General features: G+C 48.7%; 1 protein-coding gene across 5 annotated transcripts in view; it reads right to left on the bottom strand.

Moving 5' to 3' along the window:
- LOC147615608 (uncharacterized) overlaps positions 1 to 27,396 on the bottom strand; it is a 97,840-nt gene that overhangs the window by 5,827 nt on the left and 64,617 nt on the right. For 3 of the 5 annotated variants that reach the window (XM_086778112.1, XM_086778115.1, XM_086778117.1), the window contains 4 exons: positions 26,465 to 26,516; positions 26,263 to 26,374; positions 8,028 to 8,126; positions 7,837 to 7,946 (listed from right to left, as the gene is read on the bottom strand). In XM_086778112.1, coding sequence (XP_086634238.1) covers positions 7,837 to 7,946; positions 8,028 to 8,126; positions 26,263 to 26,374; positions 26,465 to 26,516 — 373 coding nt within the window. The remainder of the gene's footprint in view (positions 1 to 7,836; positions 7,947 to 8,027; positions 8,127 to 26,262; positions 26,375 to 26,464; positions 26,517 to 27,396) is intronic. The other 2 variants (XM_086778113.1, XM_086778116.1) reach the window with 2 other exon arrangements.

Here is a 27,396-nt window from a genome sequence, read left to right on the forward strand (position 1 = left end):
CAATGGCGAATTAATTCGAATGATAAGAAAAATGATGAAGAGTCACGAAAAAACCTAGGATCTAGAGCTTCCATGTGCATTGTAGGCCTACAAAACAGCAATTAAGGAGAGCACAGGTTTCTCACCCTTTCACTTGCTCTATGGTAAAGAGGCTTTGCTTCCTATTGAGGTGGAAATTCCCACTTTGAAGATGCTTATCAAGCTAAAAAAAGAACCCTTAGGTTACTATCAATGCAGGTTAGCAACTCTCCAGACCATGCAATTGGATAGTCATGCAGCATTTGAGTATTATCAGAGAACACAAGAACAAAATCAAAGGCGGTTTAATGCAAAACTTATAGAAAAGCGATCAAAGAAGAGGACTTAGTGTTATGATCCAACAACAAACCGGATAACACCTTTCAAACTAAGTTTCAAACTAAATGGGAAGGACCTTTCAAAGTTAAACATAAGTATCCCAATGGTTCTTATATTCTCTCTGACTTGGATGGCACCTTGCACAAAAGAAGAGTGAATGGTTTCAGATTAAAGAAGTATGTTCCTCGGCTCATGGTAATCACTAATGAAGAATTTGTAGCAGAAATTGATGATCCATCTTTCACTCAACAAAAAGAAGAAAAGGAGATGGATTCATGGCATCTTCAACAACTCTTTGAGTTGGACTGCTGAACATAAATGTCTCAGCAGCCTAAGGGTTGGGCAAAACATGATAGGAGAAATTGGCAAACCCCAAAATCATGTACAGGATTGATCAAGGCCCATGCCCTTTGCCTTGGTACACTCATTCGTCATGTGTGTTTGTTTTTTTTTCCTGCCCTTATAAAGAAATCTTAGACTAGCTCGCAATAAGTTTATGTATCCAGTTGAGTGTTGCACTTTTGGTATGCATTTTCATCATATGTACAAATATAGCATATGCGTGTGGTGTGTGTAATCATGGACTCAAGAAATGATGACAACACTTGTGTGATGACTCTGACATTGTACTCAGAAGCTCGTGATCATGGTGGTACACTATGGTGATAGACCCTTGCTACTAGCATGTAGTATGGTGGTTAAGTCAAAGCTCTTCCCATGAAGGACTCATCATAGAGCATTGCTTAGGTATAGGTAGGTGGCCCTGCATGTGGCTCTGGACTTGGTTTGAGGGTATGCTGTGAATGGGCTTTTGCTAGGAGGGAAGATGTGTTTATTTGTTTCTTACTTGTGGCATATGAACAAGGGCTAATTTCACAAAAAAATAACAAGGTTCTTAACCTTAGTAAAGGCAGCCAAGGCGTATGTGTGGCCACGGAATGGGAAGTTGACGGTGACTCGACAGCAGACGGCATGGATAAAGGCAACGTGGCAGTATGAACCATCGAAAAGGCAAGAAGATGGCCGATGGCGTGGAGACACAGCAGCTGGTCGACGGCATGGCAAAAGAAAACGTCTTTGGCAAGTCATAGGCGCTACAGCACGACTGTAGGCAGCATGGGAAGGTACACGACTGAACCATCTTGAGCAAGTTGAGGACCTTCTTGGGCAGGTAGATGGCACACAGAAAGGAAAGAAGGTGGGGTAGCTGCCAACAAAGAGCAACGTGGAATACTTACTTTACATGCACTGAACGCTCGCAGCCTCACAGTATATAACAGAGACCCGAGAACAGGAGAGCAAGAAACACTACTGTCGAGAGAAGCCCATAGAGAAGAACTCGAACTGGGGGCAGAGAGGAGAAACCGGCGGGCTGCCGTTTTGAAAACTGACAGAGAGAGAGAGAGAGAGAAATGAAATGAAATGAAATGTTATATTAACGTCTTCAAAAGGCCAAAGTGACCTATGAGACCAAAGTTACAACCATATGACATCTGATACACTATCTGGAAAAGAAAAGAAAGGACTGAAGGTAAGTATCTAGCCCTACAATACATCAGTAGGGAGCATCCGGAAGCACCAACTAGGGAGAGTGGGAAGCTAATGCTACTAGTCAAAATGGGGTACATGAGAACATGGATACATGAATACATGAATATGGGGGAACACAAAAGTGACAGTGAGTACAACAGTATATGGCTGGAGTGGTAATCATCCTAGGAGCTCTAGCATGGGTCTCTGCCGGATGGCCTGGATATCTGCCATAGTGAGATGCCTGGTCGGACGAGCCCGATGCCTCGCAATGATGCTCTGAATCCTCCGGTGTAGGCACTGTCTCTGTTGTAAGGATCCGCGAACCCTCGGGCGTCTGGATCTGCCCAACAGAGTCCCACGGGGTGCCCACTATTGGGCTGTCGGCTGTGTGTCCTCCCGGGTAGTCCCTCTAAAGAAGTCAGTAATCTGTCTTTGTGTGGACTCCCTGCCAGTCGGGTGTCTGCTCCTCATAATGGACTCTCTGAGCCTGCGGATCTCCAGGAGATAAAAACCCAAGCATCGCTGATCACAATAGTCCATGACTCTAGTCAGTGGTCCAAATCCCTCTCTGAAAAGGCAATGGTAGCGCCCTCGAATCTCATAATATGCTATGCAGCGACAGATGTAGTGCTCCTCCGTCTTTGGCTCTATCCAACAAATTTGACATATCCTGTCCCCTGGAGGTATGCCTCTAAATCTGCCTGTCTCTATCTCTAACTGATGTCAAGAGGTACAGATCTGCCCAATGGCGCACCTCAATCCATGAGACAGATGGGTATCCATGTAGCTCAGTCTAAGTATAAAGCTATCCTCAGTGGTGCGGAGAAGATGGTCTCTATAGAAAGCCATCTTCGTCCCTAACTCCTGTGAGGGCTCTAGCCATGTCCTCCTAGTGTCCAACTGAATGAGGTCCTGTCTGATGACTCTACTAATCTCAGAATGTGTCAAGGTGAGAGAGGGGGCCTCTAGAGAGTACTGGAAGGGTGGAAGTCTGTCTAAGCTGAACCCGTGGAGCTCAAACCAGGATGCTATCTGCGCATACCAACATGAATTGTCTCCCTCCATGGCTAGCTGATGAGAGGACTCTAAAGCAAGTCGTGCATACCGGTGCCGGGGAAGCTCCCAGGTGCTACGAATGAAGGACACTAATTTGGCAAGAGCCTCTACTATGATCGGTGCTGCTCCCATCTCGGCTCGGATAATGTCATGGGGTACCGAGGCCTTAGCCCGAATCATCCTGGAGATCATGGACAAAATCATCGAGAGAGAGAGAGAGAGAGAGAGAGAGAGAGAGAGTTTTGGCCAACTAGAAGGGTGGTGATGCTGCTGGAGTGAAGGACAAAACACCATCAAGGAAAATCTGATGTGTTGGCCCTTGGGGCAAAAATCTAATTGAAGAGTCGACTTGCTGCCAAGACCATTGGGGCTGCAGATATTACTTTTCGTGTGATTGAGTGTTTTCTCTGTACTTAGTTCTCACAGAAGCTCAAGTGCTACCAGTTCTTTTCAAAGAGGAGGTTTCCTGCTTGCTGGCTTCCACTCTATTGCCATTGAGTATACATGATGGACTCTTGTTGTCTAATCCTGAGAAGCTGGGCGCAGGCAGGGGGGGTCAGCGAAAGGGCGGGTGGGCAGCGCGCGGCCCACAGGGAGGGGGGGGAGAGCACTGTCGAGGACAATTTGGGGAAGGGGGAGAAGGCGCAGGCAACGCAGCAGGGGGGGATGCTCTCAGATCCAAGCGACAACTTGTTGAGACCAGATGCTTGTTGTGTGTGTGGTTTCTTGTACTTGGTTGCACCTTGTACTCCGACAGCTTGGGCACTTGATACACTATCTTCATTGCTCCAGGCACCTCAAAGTCAAACCATTGCCCTACAGTTTTGTGCAGTATCAGAGATCTGGGGAGCGAGAACTATTCTTCCCGAGTACGCTACCAGAATCTCTTTACTCCGATGCATCGTTATCACGACAAGTGATGGATGTTTAGAGAGCTTGTGATGCTCTCGACTCTAGGCAAAGAGAGAGTGCCAGTGATCTTTATCACAGAGTGGCCCTAGCCAGGAGGCAAGAGACCTTGGACAGAGAGAGAGCCATCAGGAGTAGATTGTGTGCTTTGCGCATTGAACTTGAGAACACCCTAATGCCCAGTGGATTTCAGATGCATTATGCACCGTTAGGGCTGAGCTGCAGGACACTTTTGAGCAGCGCGTAGATTTCGTTATCATGCATATAGATTCAGATGGGAGGTAGATGTAGCATGCATTTCTTTGTTGCCCCTGACCTCTCCCATAACAGGGAATGCGTTAGGCAGAACACGCCAGGAGTACTCCACTTAGAGCCCAACATGTTTAGGAGGATTGCCTCTGATTTTTACTATAGCTTCTTATCTGCAGAGGCTCACTCCCCTCAAAGGGACAGGGCACAACAGAAGATTTGGGAGTCCCTGCCTAGGCTGATTTCCGATGACATGTGAGCATTACTTGATGCCCCTTTTTTGGCAAATGAGCTTAAACATGCAATTTAGGCTTTTCCACATTGTAAATGTCATAAGGATGATGGCCTCTTCATGGTTTTTTGGATGACATTGGGGACGAGACCACTATGGCATTATAGGATATGTGGAACACCGGCTCTATGCCTCCTTTTCTTACCGAGGGTCTATCCACCTCATCCCTAAGGGTGGTGATAAGACTAACATTGCCCAATGGAAGCCTATCACATTGCTTGGAATTGCATACAAAATTCTTGCCAAGGCAGTGAAAATGAGATTGCAACGTGTGTTACAAATGGTCATTCCTGACACAAAACGGATTTCTCCAAAGAAGAAGCATCTTTGATAATATCTTTTCCTTTTGGGAGGCAGTAGAGAGTGGGCCAAGGCAAGTAAACAGCCCTTTGTACTTGATTTTGTGAAAGCCTATGACAGAGTGGATTGGGACTTCTTAGAGGGTACTCTCGTAAGCATGGGATTTTCTCAGGATTGGATTAGAGGTCTCTCTTGCCTTTATCGGGAGGCTCACAGCATTTGTGGAGGTCAAGGTGAGCGCTTCCAGATCTCTCGCTCTATATGGCAGGGCTATCCCTTAGCTCCCCATGTTGTATCTCAATGTTGCAAAAACTATGAGTACTCCAGGGCTAGAGTGCTTGGATTGAGATTGCCTTTCTGCGTGGAGGAGAGGTTCTCAACTCTGAGTTAGCTACCGATACAATGATGTTTTTTGAGGCATCCTTCTTACGTCTTTGCTCATTTCGCACTGCCTTGGAAGAGTTTTTTCTAGCAGTAAGAGCTTTTATAAATTGGCATTAAGTTTGTCGGATTTTGGGCCAGTGACTCTAAGAGGATTGATTGGGACACAAAAGTTGGCTTCACATGGATTGAGAGAGGACATAGTGCCAAATATCTTGGATGCCACATCAGGATAAACATTACACCTGCCAATGGTTTGCCCCTATGCTCATGAGCATTTAAAAAAAAGCTCTTCATTGGAGCTCCACGAAGGTCGATCTGGCATCTAGAGCCTTCGTGGTAAACTAGGTGTTGCTTGCCAGACCTTGGTATGTCACTTCTTGTTGGTGATATGACCCTGAATGCATTAGAGAGTTGCAGAAGGTGATCCGTAACTTCTTATGGTCACGGCTTGATGGCACATCAGATACCAGGGCTAGAGTTCCTTGAGAAACTATTATCCCTCCCAAGCCCAAAGGGGGATTGAAAATCATTGATCAAGAGATCTAGTGCAAAGATCTGCTTTACAAACTAATGGTTAGAGCATTGCTTCCTAGTACTAAGCCCTGAAAGGATTTCTTCTAGTGCCAAATTCTTATATGTGTCCCTGAAAGCCGTGGTGTGACCGGAGGCACAGCACACGATTTTCTAAGGCAAATTACCGCCACTAGTTTCTTCCATCATTCAGGCTTGGAGTAGTGGCCAGGCTGGGAGAAATGTGCAACAATAGTACTTGATTGGAAGAACTTTAAGAGTCTTCTAGATGATCAGAGGCATCTAAGCGAGTCACCGATGGATTGCATAGATTGATGCAGCTATACCTAACCAGTACATTCTTAGATGAGTATCACCACTTGTAATTGGGGGTTTTTTGGGACACGTGTCCCTTCAGGTGATGGGATTCCTGAAACCAAAGGAGGAAGAGGATGTTGCTTTCTATTCCATTCAGTTTCAATGGTGGATGGAGAGATGTTATGCACAGGTTATCACACCTGGCTCTGTGATCCATCTAGTGAGAGTAGTAGGCCGCTCTGGGAGGTGTTGGTATACTGACCCTTCCCCAATGATGGTTGCTCATGCTTCGTGGTGCCCATGGCTATATGGTGGAGGCCCTATCACATATCTAGATTGGGACCCTGGTGAGTGGGAATGGACTAATGCAACTAACCCCATGATGAGCACACCTTTCTTCAACTACAATGTGTGTAGTGCCAGGTAGCTCATGCTTGGACAAACCCAAAGAGTTCTCACTCTTAGGCCTCACTAGGAGGCGTATAACATTACACCTCCCAATTCAAAGGAAATTCTGGCAGACTCTGGCATTGGTACAGGAGGAGCCAAGTATCCTACTTCTCGCTCTTTCTACACAGTGGGTTGCCCACCAACCACTCGAGATCTATTTTGGCTTGGACCCCTCTTGTCCTAGATGCCGAGCTCCATCCCCCAAGTCAGTGTATCCTTGCTTATGGGCATGTTAAGCAGCACAGAGGATCTAGGTATCCATAGCCCTTCTCTTGGGCAGATTGAGGAGTGATCCTACCTGTATTACTTGGGGTGCTTTTGAATGGTTGTTGAGTCAGTCTGTGGCCCATAGCTTCTTTTTGAGGGCAAGGGAGCAGATCCTGTTGTACTTGTCTATAGCTAGTCACATGGGACGCGACATGGGGATGGGGAACGGGGACGGGAAAGATTGAGGATGGCCATTCCCTGTGACTATAGAGTGACATGGGATGGGAATGGGAACGGGAAATGTTGCCATCCCCAACATTCCCGAGTCTAAAAATGCCCATTCCCTGTAACTATGGTCTGTAGGGGCATAGCTCAAAGATGTTTGCTTCAGCATATCCCCCAATCACAATACACACCACCTTTGCTAAATATTGACACCACCTCGGAAATTGTTGCTGGTATCACGGCATGGCATATCTTGAAGGCTAGATGCTCAGAGGCCCTCGAGGTTATGCAGATTTATGACACCCAGTGCATTTGCAGTATATGGAGTGACATCATTCACACTCTTTTGGCTACTTGGGCCTGCATACAGGGATCTTCTAGAGCTGCGCAGATAAAGTGCAGCAGACTTATGAGAAAGTGGAACCATGGTATGTTCTTCTCCTCCACTCCTACAGGGCTTTTATAGCAGCATAGAGCCCCCGATTGGTTGAGATCTCCCTACCTTTATGATTTTATTTTACAGTCTCCTTTATTTAAATATTTAATTTTTTTTATTTATTTTTTATTTTTTTCCAGCCTCAGATTTTATACCAGCCACATTATGACCTTTGGGGCCATAACAGATGCTCTTGCCTGAGTAAAGGATTTGTTGGTCTACACAATCAGATCTTTGTAGTTTTCCACTAGACAATTTGGCTTTTGCATCCGTTACTGCCAAAAAATGTGTGTGTCCACGACCAACAAATCCTTTACTCAGGCAAGAGCATCTGTTATGGCCCCAAAGGTCATAATGTGGCTGGTATAAAATCTGAGGCTGGAATTATACTGAGGGCTGGCCATGAAAAGGGATGCAACAGGCGTTAAATAACTTATAATGTAGGTCAGTGTGAATATGGTTGAGTGGGTGAGCCGCCAGCACCATATCTATATTGGTTTATGTGTGTGTTGTGTGTGTTTGTCTTACATGAGCTACTGGCACTGTTTTAGCAACAAAAGTATTTACTACATGGTTCTGTCTTCATGAAAGTCAGGTCAGTTGAACTGACCAGCCATACTTCTTGCCAGCCAGCCTGTCAATTCGAGTATTGCGTGCCACAGTTCCTCTAAAGTGCTTCTCCTCCAATACTCTCTTTCTATCTTCTTCATTTGGCCACCGCTGCATAAATCATAAATCAGCTTAATTGTGCTTATAAATTGGTATTCAGTAAGACTATAGCAGCAAACGCAGAGTCCCAACCTGTCGAAAAGTCTTAAGACGATACAGATTGCGGCCCTTGATGATTAGGGGATACAGAAGTGGTAATGCTTTTGGACCTTTACTCCATAGAACTTCCACCTTCACAAATTTAAAATTAGACTTTGAGAAAATCTCAATCTCTCTCTCTCTCTACACATGGCAGTATGGAACTGTAATGGTTCACTATGGGTGCAGCCTGGACGACTGGAGCATGTTATGGGGAGGAGAGACCTCATACTTCTGACAGAGACACATCAAAGCCCAGAGAGAGGGCTACCTCCAGTAGAGGGATTCCAGTGGGAGTCAGCATACAGGAGGACCACACGCCAGGGTACCTCGAGAGGGTCGGGGGGAGTAGCAGTTCTATTCAGACGGGAGCTACAGGGGAGACTGAGAGTGGTAGCACACGATCCAGAGGCTAGATACATGTGGATCAGCTTACAGCTCTCACAGGACAGGGTTATATACATAGCCCTATGTTACTTTCCTCCATCAGGATCCTCCTATGTCATTACAGAGGACATGCCACAGGAGGAGGAGACAGGAGCCTCGCCACACTTGTCTGTCAGAGGAGATTATGCATTATTCTACACTAGGGGAAGTATTTCTTACGGGTGACTTCAATGCCCACACACAGAGCAGACAGTGTGAGGTGTATGACTATGATGACATGGAGATCCTCCACCCTGTGGATCCAAAGGAGATAGGGGCTAGTCGGGCATCAAAGGACATTGGACCAGACAGAGGACATTATGGGGACCACTTACTAGAGTTGGGAGCCAGGCATCGTCTCGTTATTTATAACGGGATGCTACAGTGGCCGGGATTAGGAGGGCTGACATGCTTCGCACATGGGGGTCATACACGGACTGGAGGCACGGTGGTAGACTACATTATGGGGTCTTTGGAGGCATCACAGCTTGTCACCTCATTCTCCATCCCACCTCGTCCTATTGGGGCAGATCATACATACTTGGCATTTTCACTAGCCGGATCACCAATATCACCAGCCCCCCACATACCGACGCCACACACTACCATCTACTTCACACATGACATGGCAGACACATACACTGGCAGAGTAAAGCATGGGCTCCTACTCATGGATCCCCTGGCACCTATGGATACCATTACAGCCCAGCTGGCATCACTCCTACACACGGCTGCATTACAGAGCTTCCCACATCGTGTCCACTCAGGAGAGCCTACGAGATCTGGGACTATGCCCCAGAACAGATGGTATGATGACGAGTGCAGAGCCCTATACTCACGGCTCCGCATACAGAGAGCCTTGGGAGCCATCACAGAGCAGGAGACAAGGAGAGAGATGAGGAGACTTACTCGCCGCAAAAGGCGGGCCTTCCCAGAGATACAGGAGCTAGAGATCTTCCATTTCTTCATGAGTAGAGATAGCCCTATCTCATGGCGGCACTTCAGAGAGCCCCGGACACCGACACCCATTGCAGACCCACAAACATGGCACACATATGCAGAGGGCCTATACCACGCCCCACAGCAACCACCTATACCTCAGCCACAGGAGCCTCGACCTACCACAGCTAGCTTCTTTACCCACTCGATGGTAAAGGAAGCTATCCGCCGCCTACAGCATGGACGGGGCCGACCATATGGGCCTATAGGGTGAGCATCTCATATATGCAGTAGATTCTTTGGCTCCTTTTCTTGCACACCTGTTTAACAAGGCACTAGCAGAGGGTTTGCTTGCGGAGTGGACGATGCACACCATTGTGCCAATCCACAAAACAGGGGATATACTCGATCCGAGCAACTACAGGACGGTTATGGTTGGCCACGTGTTGGCCAAACTCTATGGTGCAGTGTTGGAGCAAGAGCTTAGCTTATATGCTGAGCGAGCAGGTTTACGCTCATCAGGGCAAGCAGGCTTCAGGAGAGCTTCTCTACCACTGACCATGTATTCACTTTGAGATGTATGATTGATCAGGCCAGAGTGAGGAAGAGAAAGCTCTATTGCTGCTTTGTGGATTTCCGCAAGGCATTTGACACAGTACCACAAGAGAGGCTCTTTCAGCGCCTGCAGTCTCTTGGCATACCAACAGATATGACATGGGGCATCTATGGATTATATGAGCAGGTTTTTGGGCGAGTTAGATGCCCAGGAGGTATGTCCGAGACTATTGCTAGCACCATTGGTGTGAGGCAAGGATGCCCACTTTCCCCCACGCTATTTGGGTTATACATTGATGAGGTGGCTAACTTCATTACACAGGGAGGCGGAGATGGAGTTGATCTAGCAGGTACCTCAGTACATATTATGCTTTATGCTGATGATATTGTATTAGTGTCTAAGTCTCCAGGAGGTCTACAGCAGCATCTACATGCACTCGATGATTTCTCAAACAGAGAGGTCTTACTGTGAACCTTGGGAAAACCAAGGTTATGGTCTTTCATACATCGAGACAGGGCAGGAGTCAGCTGACATTCACTCTCACAGGACACCAGGTGGAGGTGGTGACATCATACGTGTACCTAGGGGTTACCTTCTCTCAGCAGCCACGCGCTTCACCATGGGTTCAGCAACCAGAGCTAGATTGACACGCGGATATGCAGCATTGGCTATGCTAGAGAGACAGTGCCACCACACACATTTTTAGGAGCCCCGGACGAAGGGATGTCTATTTGACACATTAGTCACACCGGCACTGATGTATGGAGCAGCGGTATGGGCGCCAGGCCTTGCTACCCATTGGTGGACACAGATAGAGAGACCACAGGCCCTCATGATGGCACGCATGATACGCAACAAACCGTAAGTACCTCATGACATTATCCAAGCAGAGTTTGCTATGCCTCCTATGATGGTAGAGGCCATATTCCAGACTATATGCCTACTAGACAGATTCAGAGAGATGTCACAGAACAGATTGTCATACAGAGCTTTTGAGGCATCTAGACAGCTGGCTAAGGCAGGAGACAAAGGATCATGGTATGCACAGGTCACACATTGGTTCTCACAGCATGGCCTAGACATGGATCATCTACCACCATTCCAGTATGACAGGGATGCACCACATATCCGTCTCTCTCATAGTGAGAGGAACAGAGTATTGCGACAGGACCTATGGCAGCTCTATACACGAGAGACATGGATATCGCCTACACAGCCTCTTCCACCGAAGATGCTGTACTACAGAGATCACTTCATGAGTATCACTGATGATGGATTTATAGAGAGGCCTAGATACATGGAGGGCTTTTTACCACACGGCTCCCGAGTAGCTATTGGTCAGCTTAGAGTCTCATCACATCGATTGGAGATCGAGACTGGAAGAGCAACACGGATCCCCCGAGAGAAGAGGGTATGCAGATTGTGCAGAGAGGAGGTGGAGAGTGAGGAGCATTATGTATGCAGATGCAGAGCATATACAGCTATCAGAGAGAGATATCCCATTTTATTCAGAGAGCCACATTCCCTACGCCAGCTCTTTGAGGCAACAGACCAGCGCATACTTGGGAGATTCATTCTAGACATACAACGTCACAGAGAGACATCATTACAGGCTCAGACAGCTCCAGAGGGGGGACAACAAACACAGATTACTACATTTTTTTAGAGATCCACCCCACTCCCAGCGCCTACACAGCAGGGAATTACTCTCCAGAGAGCAGTATCATACTTGCATAACCATTCTCGGGGTCTGCAGCAAGTATTCCAATCATAATATATCCAATTTGGCTTATAGAAGAATATGCTAGCATACGTTTCATGCTTATTTGAGTAACGGCAATTCAATTTCCTAATATCATGCTAAGAGTAGCTAATACTCCTAAAGCAATATGCCATTCACTGGATAAATATGGGAAAATAATACCGAAGAGTCGTGTAGATAAAGCTAGAGCTGCTACTTTAGAGGTAACAGAAAAAGAGACTCAAAGCCTGCAGGAGACAGAGGACACCTGGCTTTCGGACACCACGCCTATACCAGAGAGAGATGACAGAGATCAGAGCTCAGTTTCACAGAGAGGGTGCGGAGCGACTAGCTCAGCAGACCCGAGCATGTTCTTTAGGGAGCTGTGGACACCCCCTTCATTGATGTATACCATTTTATACCCCCAGTATGGTACAGGATGGAGCTAGCTAGGTTGCGTATCATGATTGTATACTCCATGCATATAGCTTTGCATTCTCCTAGTAGTAGAGCTCCATCCCCACCCCCACTCATTGTACTTATTGCACACCCAAATTCAGCTTTTTAGTTTAGTACTTTTTCATTTTGTTGGGATGACAGAGGATACCCCACACAGGTACACTGATTTGTCTCATAGGCCGAATTCGGTCTTTTGGAAGACGTTAATAAAATCTTTCTTTCTTTCTTTCTTTCTCTCTCTCTCTCTTTTGAACATTTTCTTTTCCAGAAAGTGTATCAGATGTCACATGGTTGTAACTTTGGTCTCATAGGTCACTTTGGCCTTTTGAAGACGTTAATATAACATTTCATTTCTCTCTCTCTCTCTCTCTCTCTCTCTCTCTCTCTCTCTCACTCTCTCTTAGGACCGCATTTCTCCCTGGAGGAGGCAAGAGCAGCTAGATTAGCTCGAGGGCATGCAGCCTTGGGAGCACTTGAGAGGCAGTGTGCACACATACAGTTTCAGGAGCCATGCACCAAATTGTGGCTATTTGATACACTTGTCACACCGACCCTCCTGTACGGAGCTCCAATTTGGCGGCCCATTATACATCACAGATCTCAGAGAGGGACAGATGAGGGATGGAGACAAATGGAGAGACCACTGATTATGATGATTGCCCGCATGATTCGGAGCAAATCATCAATACCACACGAGATTGTTCGGGCTGAGCTGGGTGCCCCACCAGTAGTAACCGAGGCCCTATTCCAGGCAGTTACCTTTTTACAATGGCTATGGGAGCTCCCTCAGCAGAGGTACTCCCGATTGGCATTGACCTCATCCATACAGTTGGCAGAGGATGGAGATACTCATTGTTGGTACGCTCAGATGAGATCATGGTTTGACCTACATGGTTTGCGGATAGAGGCACTACCACCCTGTGAGTACAGTCTGGATTGTCCATTTTTGGATCTCACCCGCTCAGAGCAAAACCGCGTGATCAGGATGGATATCATCAGAGTGGACACAGAGAGGACATGGACTAGCCCCCTTGACAGACGTGCACCTGCTTTATGCAACCGAGACCGACAGCAGTCTTGAGGCCCGCGAGGATAGCTTCGTGGCGGTATGGGACGTCTTGAGGTAGAGATTGGTCGGTACGTTCATCTAGTTAGCTCAGCTCGTGGCTCGGTGGGGAAAGCCAAGACTTGTGGGCTTGCCCACGGCTGTCAAGGTTGGGAGGTGAGTCAAGCCTGCACCCCCTTTGCGTTTGTTTGGTTTGTTTGCAGGTTTCGAGTCTTGTACCAGGAGCGTTTTACGAGGAGATCCTATGGGGTTTTGACAGTGGTATCAGAGCAAGCCGCAAGAATGAGCAAGTCGGTAGGTAGAGAAAAAGAGGTCAAAGAAAAGGTATGAGTTCGAGAAGACTGCTATTTTTTCAGATTTCAGCAAGTTATTTTTGCATCGTTGGAACCCATGTTGGGGCTTGTTAGGGTTGTCTTGTTAAACAATCTAGAAGAGGGGTTATTTTAATTTTTTTTAAATTAAAAGAGAAGAACAGCCTGTCGATTGTGCGAATTTGTAAGAGAGAGAGAGGAAGTATCGACGGCTAGAGAGGAAATATCGACAACTGTTGTTACTGTATGTAAGCAGTTAACGCTGGAGCGCTGGTCGACGACTGTGTATTTGGCGGCTGTGTAACCTGCGCAATCTAATAGTCCCGCACCCGGCTGAGCATGCTTGGCGACTGTGTGGCTACGCAGTCCTTACGAGGGAAGAAGGCAGCCCTTGAACCAGTCGCACGCTGGCGGGTAGGTATACGCACGCAAGCGGGCAGGTAAAAGCATTCCAATCGGCGATCGCCGTTTTCAGAGAAAGCGTGGCAGGTGGCGGGCAACGTGTTTTTTTTTTGCTCAAGACAAGAACCTTACATTTTTAAAACGCAAGTTGTGAGTTTTTTTTGTTTTTTTTTTAACAGAGTGTGGGTGTTATGTATCTCATCCACATGTTTATAAATAAAATAAAAAAACAAAGCATTAAAACACATGCTTTTTGCGGAGGCCTATAAAATATGCCTCTAGTAAGCTTCTTGCCACACATCTCCTCAAGCTCTCTAGCACTCTTCCTTGTACAAGGCTAAGCTTTTCTCTCATCTTGCCATGTTGACCCAAGAATCCGAGATGGAACCCATTCCCGAACGTAAAGACCTGCTGGCTACGGAAGCCATCGATGTGGATCTTTTCGACGATTTTGTTTCAAAATCAGATTTCCAAGAGTTTAAAGTTGCTCTCAAAGCTTCTTCCTCGGAACGTCAAGCACAAATCGTCGCGCAGATGCAGGCTTTACAGAACTCCGTCTCTTTGTTGACCACTACCCTATCTACTCTTTCGGGTATGGATACCTTGGCATCTGCTTTAGGCCCCAATATTACTTCGGAACAGTTTGGGGAGCAAAAGCAGCGTGCCAAGGAGATAGTGGACACTTGGCTACATAAGTGGAAAGTCCATTTTCAGTTTCATCCATATGACGATGGAAAAAAGATCCAATTAGCAGCAGGTTTTCTCTCCGGCAAAGCTTTGCTTTGGTGGAAAGAACTCAACCCTAAACCAACGACTTGGACACAGTTCGAAGACGTCTTCAAGAAAGAATTCCTCAAGAAAGAGAATGACTGATGTCGTTGCTCGGTTTGCTACTTTGACCATGACCTCGCAGAACCTCACTTATGAGGTCTATCTCCAAAAATTTAGGGACTTGCAGATGAAAGCTACAAAGATGGATTCTACAACTCTTTTGGATTTCTTCGTAGCCAATTTACCCGACTCATACCGTTTAAAGGTTAAAAACAATAAATGCAAAACTTTGGACCAGGCCATTCATTCCGCTCGTATCTATGATGATACAATGGTCTCTTCCAAGTCTAAACTCGTTACCGAGCAGGGAAACAAGCACAAAAGGAAGTTCTCTGCACCGATGACTAGCACGACATAAGGAAAGTCTTCAGACCAACCTTCGAAGAATTCAACTTCGACCCCAGCGAAGAAAAAACGTCTCCTTAAGGCTTTGAAGCTCAAGGAGGGACGTTGCTTCATCTGCGAAGAAAAAGGACATATGCACAACGAGTTTCCGAAGCAAAAGGGTGCAAAGACCAACGCAGGACCCAAGCCAAAGGCAGCTAACCAATTGTCTTTGACAGAAATTGGGTCTTGACGCAACACCTAGCGATCATACCTATGAGATACGCCTACCTACGGGTCGGCAAGTACAGGATCGAAAGGTGGAGACGCTACCGATCCAGATTCACGACTACAAAGATACTCTAGAAAGCTATATTATGTACCTAGAGCATGTAGACTTGTTATTAGGGATTCAGTGGTTTAAGACTCTTCAAGTCCAGATAGATTGGTCTAGTCATATTTTTTCTTTTGAACATAGGAACACCCAGTATAGTATCTTAGGTGATTGTATACATCCCTCTCAGGGACCTCTTGTAAATACAGTTGATTTTGGTAGTATAATGGATTCTTCTTTGTATACTGCTTTCCATTGTGTATTGATTCCACTTTCTTCATTTCTCATACCTATATGGATGTCAATGAATTAAGTGTATTTGAAAGCAAAGAATTAAAGAAGATACTTGATTCGTTTCAATATGTATTTCCTAAGGAACTGCCATCGGGCTTACTACCCGAAAGGGCAGTAGATCATCGTATTGACCTGTCCTTAGTGCTCACCCTATTAGTATTCCACCTTACAAGATGAGCCAAGCTGAGGAAGATGAGTTGGCTAACCAACTCGAAGATTATTTGAGGATGGGCCAGATCCGTCCAAGTAAATCACCTTGGGGTGCACCTGTGTTGCTTAGGAGAAAGAAGGACAACACCTGGAGAATGTGTATAGATCACAAGAGATTGAACAAGATAACAATTAAGAACCGTTATCCTCTCCCTAGATCAGATGACCTGATTGACCGGTTAGCGGGAGCAAAATATTTCACGAAGATAGATTTACGTACTGGCTATCACCAGATACGTATTCATGAAAGGCATGTCGAAAGAACCGCCTTTCGGACTAGGTATGGCCATTACGAATTTCTCGTATTACCTTTTCGGTTAATCAATGCTCCAGCCACTTAACCATACCGACGACTATCATTTTCGAGTTGCGCTCGCTGAAGCCTTCGCCCTCACCCTGCTCGAGCTGCCGCCTGCTCGCACCCCCTCCCCACCCTCGTGACCTAGCCTCTCCCCGCCTGCTCGCACCCCCCTGTGTGTCTCGTGCCCTCCGCCCTCCCCTTTTCTCGCCCATCGCCCCCTGCCCGCCTGTTTCATTCGCGCGCCCCCGCTCCCCCCCTTCCTCCGCATCCCGCCCCCCTGCCTGCCCCCACCCTCCCCTCCCCTTGCGCGCTTTCCCCGCCCCCCCCTTCATTCCCCGCTGCCCCCCCCTTCTCCGCCTCTGCCTTTCGTTCCCCGCTCCCCCCCCCCTTCCTTTTTTTTTTTTCGCCCCCCTCTGTCTTCCACCCCTTCCCCTCTGTTTTCTCCGCCCATCCCTCTCCTCCCCTCCCCGCTCCGTTTTCTCGTGCAGCTTGGCTCTTGCAGGACCCCCCGTTTATCGCTTCGCCTTCGACTCAGCTTCACACTTTGATGGAGGCTCCTCCCGCCCAACCTCAGAGGGACTCTTCCGCAGCCCCCTCGCTCGCCCCTGAGGATACCCCCATCAGGCTTTCTCTTTCGCCAGAAGAGGAAGCGAGCCTCGCCGCAGAGGTGGAACGCCTCCAGGCACATTCCACCATCTGCCGTATAGTTGGCACCCGCTCCAGCAAAGGGGAGATCCGGGATCTACTCCAGGCCCGCCTTCTTGCAGATGTGGGCAAGATCCTGGACGTTCAATTACTGGGCCGCGGACACTACCAGATTGAGTTCGAGACAGCCCAGAGCGTGGCCCAGGTCCTAGCCATGAGTCCTCTTGACATCAGGGGCGCTCGGGCCTTCTTCAGACCTTGGCAGCATGGTTTCGACCCAGCAGCGGCCGAGCAGGGAGAGCGCCTATTCCATGTTACAGTTTGCTTTCCTAGACTTCGTCGCGAGTACCTTCCGCTCCTTTCTAGGATAGGATCATTGGTGGGCTCGGTGCTTGAGACTGGCCCCATAGCAGCTTCAGTGGTGGCTAGAGCAGCTCGCCTGCCTTCGATCAGAGTTTTGGTTCCTGGCATCTCCTCCCTTCCGAAGGTCATTCAGTTACCTAGGATAGGGGGGGGATGGATCTATCAGAGAGTGGGGTTTTCGGGGCTCCCGAACCAGTGTTTTATATGCAGGCAAGTCGGCCACCTGGCCAAGGCCTGCCCTCGCAGGAGACCCCGACCTTCACCGCAGCAGCAGACCCCGATGGCCCACCCACAGATGCGGCTCGACAGGCAGCCTCCAGGACACCTGCTCAGCCCACAGAGACCTCGGATTGGCAGCCTGGACAGGGACGCCGTAGAGGGAGACAGCCACAGCAGCATGCCCAGAGACCGACACACCAGCAGTCACAGCCTCAGCATCACTGGGTTCCAGTGAGGAACAGCTTTGCTCCCCTCCAGGAGGAGACCCCAGCGCAGGCTGAGGATCAGGAGATGCCAGCAACCCCCCCTCCCCCGTCCCCCCTTCCCGCCTCGCTTCCACCTTCGCCTCCTCCCGTTCCCGCTCCCGCTTTTTCAGCGGCTCCTTCTCCACCCCCTTCTCCCCCCCCCTCCTCCCCCTCCGCTCGCCTCAGCTCCCCGGGAGGCACTGGCAGTTCCCTGGCGCTCACCTGCAGTCCGGCGGGCACTGAGCACCGACCTTGCTCGAGCACCGCAGAGGAGACCTACCATGCCGATTCGTGCTTCACGGATATCCTCTATCCGCAGTCGGCTGAGTAGTCTCGACACTAGACAACGCTCGGAGACTTTCGACTACTCCTTCACATGCCTCTTTGGAGCGGAGGGCCCCCATGAGCCAGCACCCATCAGAGTTCATGTGGTGATACCTCCGGCCCGAGGGGAGGAGGCACTTGATTCAGCGGTGGCCTTCTCCTTCCCTCTTTGCGGCACTAGCGATCGGGAGTGGACTCTAGGTCTCGCTCTTAGTGTGTTGAAGACGCAGGCAGTTGAGTTTTCTCACCATGTGAGCGATTTGGAGATGACAGATGTGATAGGCCGACTCTAGGAGTTGGCACATTTCTTTGATACCGGGAGTCCGGATGCCTCCGGGATTCGACATTTGGTGGTTTGCATAGTGGCAGACCTAGCACGAGACCCTGGCTATGTATGCACATGAGGTTTCTCTCTCCGAGCGGGAGGCAGTCACTATGGGACACAGCCACTAGCGCCTGGTCCGAGACTCTTGCAGCACACCGGGTGGGCAGATTCGTAGCCGCTCGGATGGGGATTACTCTCCATCCAAGCCGCTTGCGAAGGCCCGCCGTATGGCTAAGACAGCCTCCACCTCAGCAGGTCATCCATGAGGATCATCTCATGGAATGTACAGGGCCTTGGCGGCGCACACACTATGTACGTTATCATGGTTGCTTGAGGCAGGAGCTTCAGAGATGCCTGGTTGGGGGCAGTATTGATATTCTGATGATGCAGGAGCACCATTTGAGTGAGAGAAGGATTCGGAGATATGGGTCGGTGATGCCTAGTAGATGGGCCACATTTTGGTCTGCAGGCTTTGGCCCCTTGGGTGGGCAGGGAGGAGTATGTATGGTCATTGCGGATGTATGGCGGCAGGCCATTGTGGATCGCGGGGTCATTGTGCCTGGTAGAGCACAGTATGTTATTCTGAGGATGCACGATGAGCACTTTGGTGTGCTCAATGTCCATGCACCCAACCATGCTAGTGCCAGAGCAGAGTTCTGGACCCTTGTTACAGATGCATTGCCCGAGGCCGCACATTGGTGTGTTGGGGGAGACTTCAACATGCTTGAGGACCCGGCCGATAGGGTGGGAGGCAGTCGTGTTACAGTGCACGGCACAGAGCTTGCAGCTTGGGAGCGATTTTGTATGACACTGCGGATCACTGATGCATGGCAGCATGGGGCTTTCTCTCGCTCTCAGGACAGTCTTAGTTTTTCTCGGTCGGATCGCCGACAGGGAGGGACTAATCTATCACGGATTGATCGCTTCTATGTGGGCGACAGGTTCGGGAAGCGTGGTGGCTCCATTGGCATTCTCACTGGCATCTCTTTTTCAGACCATGCGCCAGTTATTTTGACACTGGAGGAGAGGACACGGGAGACCAGCTTGCAGTTGAGGATCCCAGAGAGGATACTTACAGATCCCAATCTTTTGAGGATATGGAGAGGATATGGCATGATAGCCAGAGCTCTGACCTGCATGCAACAGGCCAGTGTGCCCAGGGACTCATCAAGCTCAGCTCTTTTCTGCACGCTACAGCCTTGACACGGCTGGGAGAGACTCGAGAGCGGGAGCATCGCTTGAGACGTAGCCTTGCTTTGCTTCAGCGTCTTCAGGAGCAGCTGCCTACATGTGAGTGGGTGGCGTCCCAACTGAGCCAGGCATGCCAGGAGGTTAGAGAGGCAGAGGAGCAGAGACATGAGTTCTACTATCATCGCCAGGCCTCTCAATGGACGCAGCTTGGTGATAGAGTGACAGGGGAGTTTTTTGAGATCACCGGACCCCGCCATGCTCGAGCAGGAGTACGCCAGCTCAGGAGGCAGGACGGATCGTTAGCCACTGAGCCCGAGGAGATAAGAGCCATTGCCACTGAGTTCTATAGAGACCTACTTTCAGCGGACCTAGCCACGGAGGTACGTGATGCTTGCAGACAGACTGTGTGGGCCCATGTGCAGAGGAGGGTCACAGATCATATGCGCACAGTTTTGGGTGAGCCCCTTTCAGAGGATGAGCTTGTTGAGGCTTTGAGAGTCCTTCCGCATCATAGTTGCCCTGGGGAGGACGCATTGACGCCTGCCTTCTTTATGCGCTATTGGGACCTTTTGGGGGCCACACCTCCGCAGGGGCTTTCAGTATGTTTTGGACACTGTGGTGATGCCACATAGCTTTTCAGAGGGCTTGATCTTTCTTATCCCCAAGGGGGAGGGAGTGTCAGATGATATTCGGCATTGGAGGCCTATTACGATCCTCAATACTGTCTACAAGGTCCTAGCAAAGGCCTTGAGTTTGAGGATCCAGCCCTTCCTTGGGGAGTTGATTCATGCTAACCAAACAGGATTCGTCAAGGAGCGCAGTATCCTTGACAACATTTTCACCTTTTGGGAAGTGACGGCCCGAGCTAGATTTCTCGGAGAGGACTCGGTCGTGATGCTTCTCGATTTTGAGAAGGCATACGATAGAGTCGATTGGGGCTTCCTAGAGGGCACTATGCTTCACCTGGGTTTTGAGCCCAACTACTAAAAATTCAAGGTCCCCCATTTGCCATGATTCTGAGACCAACTTTATGAATATCTTCTTTTGCGAGTTTATCAAGGCGTTGTTTCGTAGCACGGTTACAGGGCATCAAAATTGCAAGTATCTCCTCTTGCTTTGGGTCCTCAATAAAGTCTTGGGTCAAAATACGAACCCAATCCTTATTTAACCTTCTATACACATAGTTTGAAGGAGCAGGATAACATTTCATCACATCAATGCTGAAGACCTCATTTAGACCAAAGGGATAATATCCCTTCTTTATTTATAATGAGATCATTGCTTTGCTGCCCTTGTTTGGAGTCTCAACCTCCATTAGCTCGTCATCGGACGCATCTATCTCCTTTGAACCACTTGCTGGTTTTGTCCTTTGCCTCTTTGAAGAGATTTCTTGAACCTTTGTAGAGTGCTTTGCCTTTCTCTTCTTTGCAAGTGCTTGGCCCTCTCGCCCCGTTCCTTTTTCTCTTCTTTGCAGAGGCTGTGAGCATGTATCTGACAGCAGAGGAGGTTGGCTTGAGAGGACTCCAGCTTCCAGTCCGGAGTGAGGACCTGCTCGATTCTGAGTTTGCTGATGACACAGGATTGTTCTGCATGGCCAAGAGGCCAATCTGCAGAGGGCAAAGCAGTCGCTACAGGTTTTTGGTGTGGCTTCAGGAGCATTGATCAATTAGCGCAAGACAGTGGCTTTTTGGATCAGTAGCGCTCCTGCTCCGTCATGGAGCCCAGACCCGGGTTTTAGATGGATTCCTCCTGGCACAGCAGTGCGGTATCTGGAATGCCAGATTGGACTTGATTTGTCACCTGAGCAGCAGATCGCCCCGCTTCTTCTGAGCATTCGGAAGAAGCTTTTATATTGGAGTACAGCTCGGCTATCCTTGGCTGGGAGGGTGGTGGTGACAAATCAGGTGCTTTTAGCGACTATGTGGTACATCACGTCTTGCTGGATCTTCTCGAGCTCTTGCATCAGCCAGGTACAGAGGCTGATCAGGAACTTTCTTTGGTCTGGGTGGGATGGTCAGCAGGCCCGGGCTAAGGTTGCTTGGGCAGTTATCACTCTTCCGCTGGCCCAGGGGGGCTTGGGCATTATAGATCCAGCTGATCAGAGTAAAGCCTTGTTGGGGAAGCTTATTATTCGGAACTGCTTCCAGGCGCTGAGCCTTGGAAGGAGCTTCTTTTTCAGCGGCGGCTGCAGGCTAGAGCTCCCCCAGCAGCGGGCCCTTGGGCACCAGAGATACGGTGAATCTTCATAGAGATGAGGAGGACAGGCCTCAGTAGAGGATGCGAGGACAGATTTGCCTTGAGCATCCTGCGAGCTTGGGAGCTGCTGAGACCGGGGCTTTCTCAGAGACCTCCCACTTGTGATGAGGAGCGGGCCAGACAACCGCTCATCTGGAGCCCCGCGGTACGCACAGAGCAGGGTCATATGTTGGGTTCTTGGCCTCGTTTAGCCTGGGGACCACTGGCGGCAGGCCCAGCACGCAGTTTTGGAGATTGGCAGGCCTTTTGCGGTCTCCGGAGGAGATCCAGGCGGAGAGGCTGAGTCACTTCAGAGGGGGGCTGATTATGAGGGATGACATCCAGAAGGCACTCACTGAGGAGTGGTTCACGCCCTTCGAGCCAGCGGCCCCACGGTGGATGGGAGCCTTTACACAGTTGGAGATCCTGATTGCTGACAGAGCTTGCACTGAGGATGGTAGATGCCTTTACACAGTTGGAGATCCTGATTGCTGACAGAGCTTGCACTGAGGATGGTAGATGCCTCTACTATGAGATACAGGATGAGGGCAGACTTCAGAGAGTGGAGGCGGAGCCGCCTTTGGTTGCAAAGTGCATCTTTCAGAGGATACAGGTAGCGGCCGCCGCTTCTCGGAAGTGGCATATTGATCCAAACCCTGCAGATGTGGCCTCTGATTGGCGCATATGGGCATATGCTACGCGCCCCTTGGCCCGGCTCCAGTGGGACCCTGGCGAGTACGAGTGGCATGATCCTTATGCGTCCCCCGAGGCCACAGAGATCACCTTTTTCCAGTACACTGTTCAGTTGGGGAGGCATATTTTGACTGCGAGGTGGATGGTCTCTCCAGCTGCATCAGAGCATTGGAAGCTACAGGGACTCTCACAGGACTTCCTGGAGGATTTTTCGACCAGGCTCTGGGCTAGCCGACAGGCATGCAAGATCTCGATTTTCCAGTGGCTGGTTGCCCACAGGGGCTCTGCAGTTGGCACTTGGCTTGTCTACAGTGGCCTTCCATCGGCCTGCGTCAGATGCGGCCACCCATTGAAGACACAACGACATTGCCTATGGGACTGTCCACAGGCGCAGCAGATTTGGCTGAGGATTCTGCGCATTTTGGCCCCCCTCTCTCCAGAGGGCATGTATACGTGGGGAGCCGCTGCTTGGTCGACTTCGTCAGGGCCTGCTCTGGGATACGAGTCAAAGCAGGACAGCCAGGCCATCAGATTCATTCGGGGCCAGCCTCGCCTTGTTCCTTCACCGGATTTCTCATCCACCAGCTGGACACAGGAGAGGGATCTACGATGGGAGCTCCTCAGTAGCCTCACCATATGGTTCACCTGGAGAGCCCGTTGTTTCAGGGCCTTTGAGGGGAGACTGGAGCCACCAGCAGAGACTGTTCGGAGTATCTGGCAGGAGTTGGTTCACACCCTGCGAGGACAGTATGACCGCATCCGAGGCGAATCGGATCGAGCGATCTTGCGGCGCCAGGCCTTTCACACACTTGGCGCCAGCAGCCCCTTCTATACTCTACACGCGGGTACCCCCCGATGGCACTACATGCCACCTGTTTGGATTTTCCCCCCTCCTATTGTATGATATAGCCTCTCAGTTATTTGTACTTGTATTTGCACTTTTTTGCACCTAAGGAGAGTCTCCCTAGCTGCCTTGATTGCATCTCTGCTCTGCCTTCTTATGAGCAAGAGAGGGGTTTTGTAGCCCAGTGGGCGTTTTTTTTAATAACTAATGAAAGGATCTTTTCTCGAAAAAAAAAAAAAAGCTCCAACCACTTTCCAGCAAATGATGAACGATCTTTTTTGAAGCTAGGCATTACGAACGCACGCAAATCAAAAAGCTATCAAAAAATCTGCTTCTCGCTACATACTCATACATTACTAATCCTCAAGATTAGTGGCCTAATCTAGCAAGATTAGGGGAGCCATGGTATAAGGAGAAAGCACGCAAATACGGGCCGCTAAGGTTGTTATTAATAAATCCATGCGTATTGGCTATTTATAACAATTTGGTTACTTATAACAACAATGGACACTATATAAGTGAAACATGGGTTATTATTGTTATAGCCTCCCTTTTGGTCTAAGTCATGACCAAGACTAGAACCACAGTTGTGGCAGAGCACAAATAGGTTTGCATAGAGCCTTAATGAGCTACATACTCATAGATTACTAATCCTCGAGATTAGTGGCCTAATCTAGCAAGATTAGGGAAGCCATGGTATTAGGAGAAAGCACACAAATATGTGCGGCTAAGGTTGTTATTAATAAATCCATGTGTGTTGGCTATTTATAACAATTTGGTTACTTATAACAACAATGGACACTATAAGCGAAGCATCATGGATTATTATTGTTATAGCCTCACTTTTGGTCTACGTCTTCACTAAGACTACAACCACAGTTGTGGCAGAGCACACATAGACTTGCCTAAAGCCTTTATGAGCCAGACACAGCTGGAAGGATTGCTAGGCTGTCAGACATGACTCTGTGGGAGTCAGACCTTGGCCCTTGAGGCAAGGTTCAAAGCATAGAACCTATGGCTGGGAGGTGAGCTAGCCTACACCCCTTTTAGGGGGTTTGTACTAATCACATGTGTTCTGTGTTTAGGAGAACTATGGGGTTGTTGCACTTGGTATTAGAGTGACCTAAACATGGAAGGTATCATGATGCACAGGAGAAGGTCTTAGTAAGCTTTTCCGTTTCACTTTTTCATGGCTTCGCAAGGACCAGGTATTCTCTATGCTTATGTGCTGAGGTTGATTTGATGCATAATCGTTGAAGGTATTTCTCTACGCCATGCCTAAGTTCTCATCTCACAAAAAAGTTTATGCTTTGTTTGCCACATGCTAGATTAGCCACTAACAAGCAGAGAATCTTGTTCATGAGCTTTGGCAGTGCTGGCGGCAGATCCGACACCCCCCTTATGTAAAATTAGTCCTAGGATCCTTGATTTTGGCTCGAGGATCATGTGGATTCCTCTAACCCGATTGCTGAAGGGTGAGCCAATTTGCTCTACAGCTGGATGATGAGCTATGGTAAGTGATCTTGCATCTATAGAGTTGCGCAACTCATAGCACAGTTCTGATTGGGACGTTGCACTTGCACTGCTTTGTTTTAGCAATTGAGGAGTTTTTCCTTGCTTCTAGGGAAAAGATTAACTGCAAAAGTCATGCGGCTTCTAGGTAGGCCCATCCTCCACTCCGACTTGGCATCCAGTTGAGGCTTTTCAGTGGGTTCCCATGCACTACCTTGGGTGCCATGTGAGAATTGAAATCTCTGCAGAACGCTCCGTACTCCTGAGCATTTTGTGCTAGAGCTCCACGAGGCTCTCCCTCATAGGGAGAGTGGTGGTGACCAACCACGTGCTCCCCGCTAGCTAGGCCTTCTCTCATTCTTGCATCGGCAGGGTCCAAAGATTCATCCACAAAAAGAACAGAAGGAGACGGTTGGGAAGCCAAAGCCAAGGTTGTCTGGCCCAACACAAAGAGAGGTTGGGCATCATTCGAGCCATGAAAGGATATCTTACTCTCGCATGGCAGCCTGCACTCCTACTCCTAGTGGTCCATGGTCTATTGGGCGGCTCGTGGATTTTCCACAAGTTTGTTACCTCCTTTGAGGACAAAGTTGCAACTAACAATTTCCGAGCCCAGGGCATTCTTCAGACATCACGCCATCACTTTTCGAGTCACTCAATTCCGTCTCAACAAGAAGCACCTCCGACAGACCCTATTATGCAACACCTTCATCTGTCTCCGTTCTTGCCATCCTGCGGAAGCTTACACCCATTTTTCTTGGGGTCACTCTGGCACAGTCAAAAAGCTGTTGGTTTCACTTCACACAGCTGCCTCTCCCCACTCACACCAAGCAACTCGCAGGACTGGGGGGTAGTGGGAACCTTATCATCAACATTGACTCAGATGTTCCCTCAGAGTGGCGTTCCCCTCTAGCTTCACCTCCCCACCATGTCTGACTTGCCATCTTCTCCAGGCACATCGTCCATACACCAGGGTGGCACCTCTGTTTTCCAGAAAATACAACACCCACTGTCCACCTATCGGAGCTGATCATAATTAGCTCAGTTTCAGCCTCACATGTGCAGCCCAATTAGCAGCTCATGCACAATTATTATTTGGCCATATCTTGGAGGATGTTTATTGTGATCACCTATATGATGCACTTTTCATTATCCACTGCTGTCCCTCTTGAGGGCAGAATCGACTTACAAAAATCAATGCATCAAGCTATCCTAACTTCTTTTCCTCACACTACTAGGACCACAATTAGTCAATCAAGGACAGAAAACATTCCCCAAAAGCCAAGGTATGATGAGTGCAAACTTATACTGGCATTGCTGGCAGTGATAACCACAAAGAAAGCAATGGTGGAGACAGCAAAATGGGCACCAGTATGAAACAAAAAACAGTCAACAACCAAAATATTATACTGTCAAAAGATAAAGACTGTTGTGCTTACTGTGAAAGTGTGTTGCTGTTTGTCTGACCCATAACTTTCCTTGACAATACGTCCTGCAACTACACGTTTGCCGAGTGGAGGCAGAACAGAGCTTCTCGATGCTTTACTGTAGCTTTTGTTTCCATAAGCAGAGACTCTATCAGATAATGAATGGATCCAAAAGTTTTTTTAACCAATGACAGACGTTAATAATAACACCTACTTCTTATATACTTTCTGTTTGAATAAAACAATATCCCCTGTACAGGCATCTCCTGTTATTCAAAAAACAAAAGGAAATAAAGATTTAAAACCTTGCACTGTGTGCTCTCTCTAGGATTGAGCTTCAAAATCATGAACTCAAATTTTAAATATCCCCTTAAACAGTGAAGAGGGCCAGGGCGCCCATGAGTGTGAATGGGGAAAGTGAGGAAGAGACGCGTGAGTTATCCCATAAGTCAAAGGGAATGTAATTCCTTAATGCATTTTTGTATAAAACAGGAATTCCCCCACTCTTGAAGGCAATCAATTCGTTTCAGCTTATTTGCTCCATTTTCATGTTCTAGTTATAGGCATTTAGATCTGCTAAAAGTAGGGCAGATTTCTGGCGATCCTGCTGGGGAGGGGTTGAGTTTCCATCACTCCTCCTCCCCAGATCTCAATTGGTTAGGGTTTACTCTGCTTTTCTGTTTCTAGGGTTTCATCATCAGCACTGAGTTTCTGCAGTGCTGCTTTAGGATTTGTCACCAATGGGGAGGAGTGTCTAAGTATAAACTGTGGCTCTGGCTTCTGCAAGATGGCTACCGTCCTGCTCATCTAGGGTTTTGTTGCCAGCGTGGAGGGGCTTCTGTCTGCAGACTGCTGGCTATCGTGTTGTTCACGATGTGCTGCCATTGGACTGCTTCCAGGCTGCCCCTTGCCTCTGTCTTTCTACTTGCCTTCTCCACACTTCCGCATCCTACTCGCCTTGCCTACCCTCACCACCCCTCTACTGGTCTTCCTTACCTCGACCCCCAAACCTCACCCCCTTCTATTCGCCTCTCTTACCTTCGACCCTCCTAGCCTCGCTCACTCTACTCACCTTCCCTCACCTACTCCTCGTCCCTATCCCCCTTTGCTTACAACTCGGTACCTCGGTACCTCCCTGCTCTGGCC

This window comes from Cibotium barometz, chromosome 39 (genome assembly GCF_041138505.1).
Source record: "Cibotium barometz isolate CiBa-2024 chromosome 39, ASM4113850v1, whole genome shotgun sequence".
Classification (NCBI taxonomy): domain Eukaryota; kingdom Viridiplantae; phylum Streptophyta; class Polypodiopsida; order Cyatheales; family Cibotiaceae; genus Cibotium; species Cibotium barometz.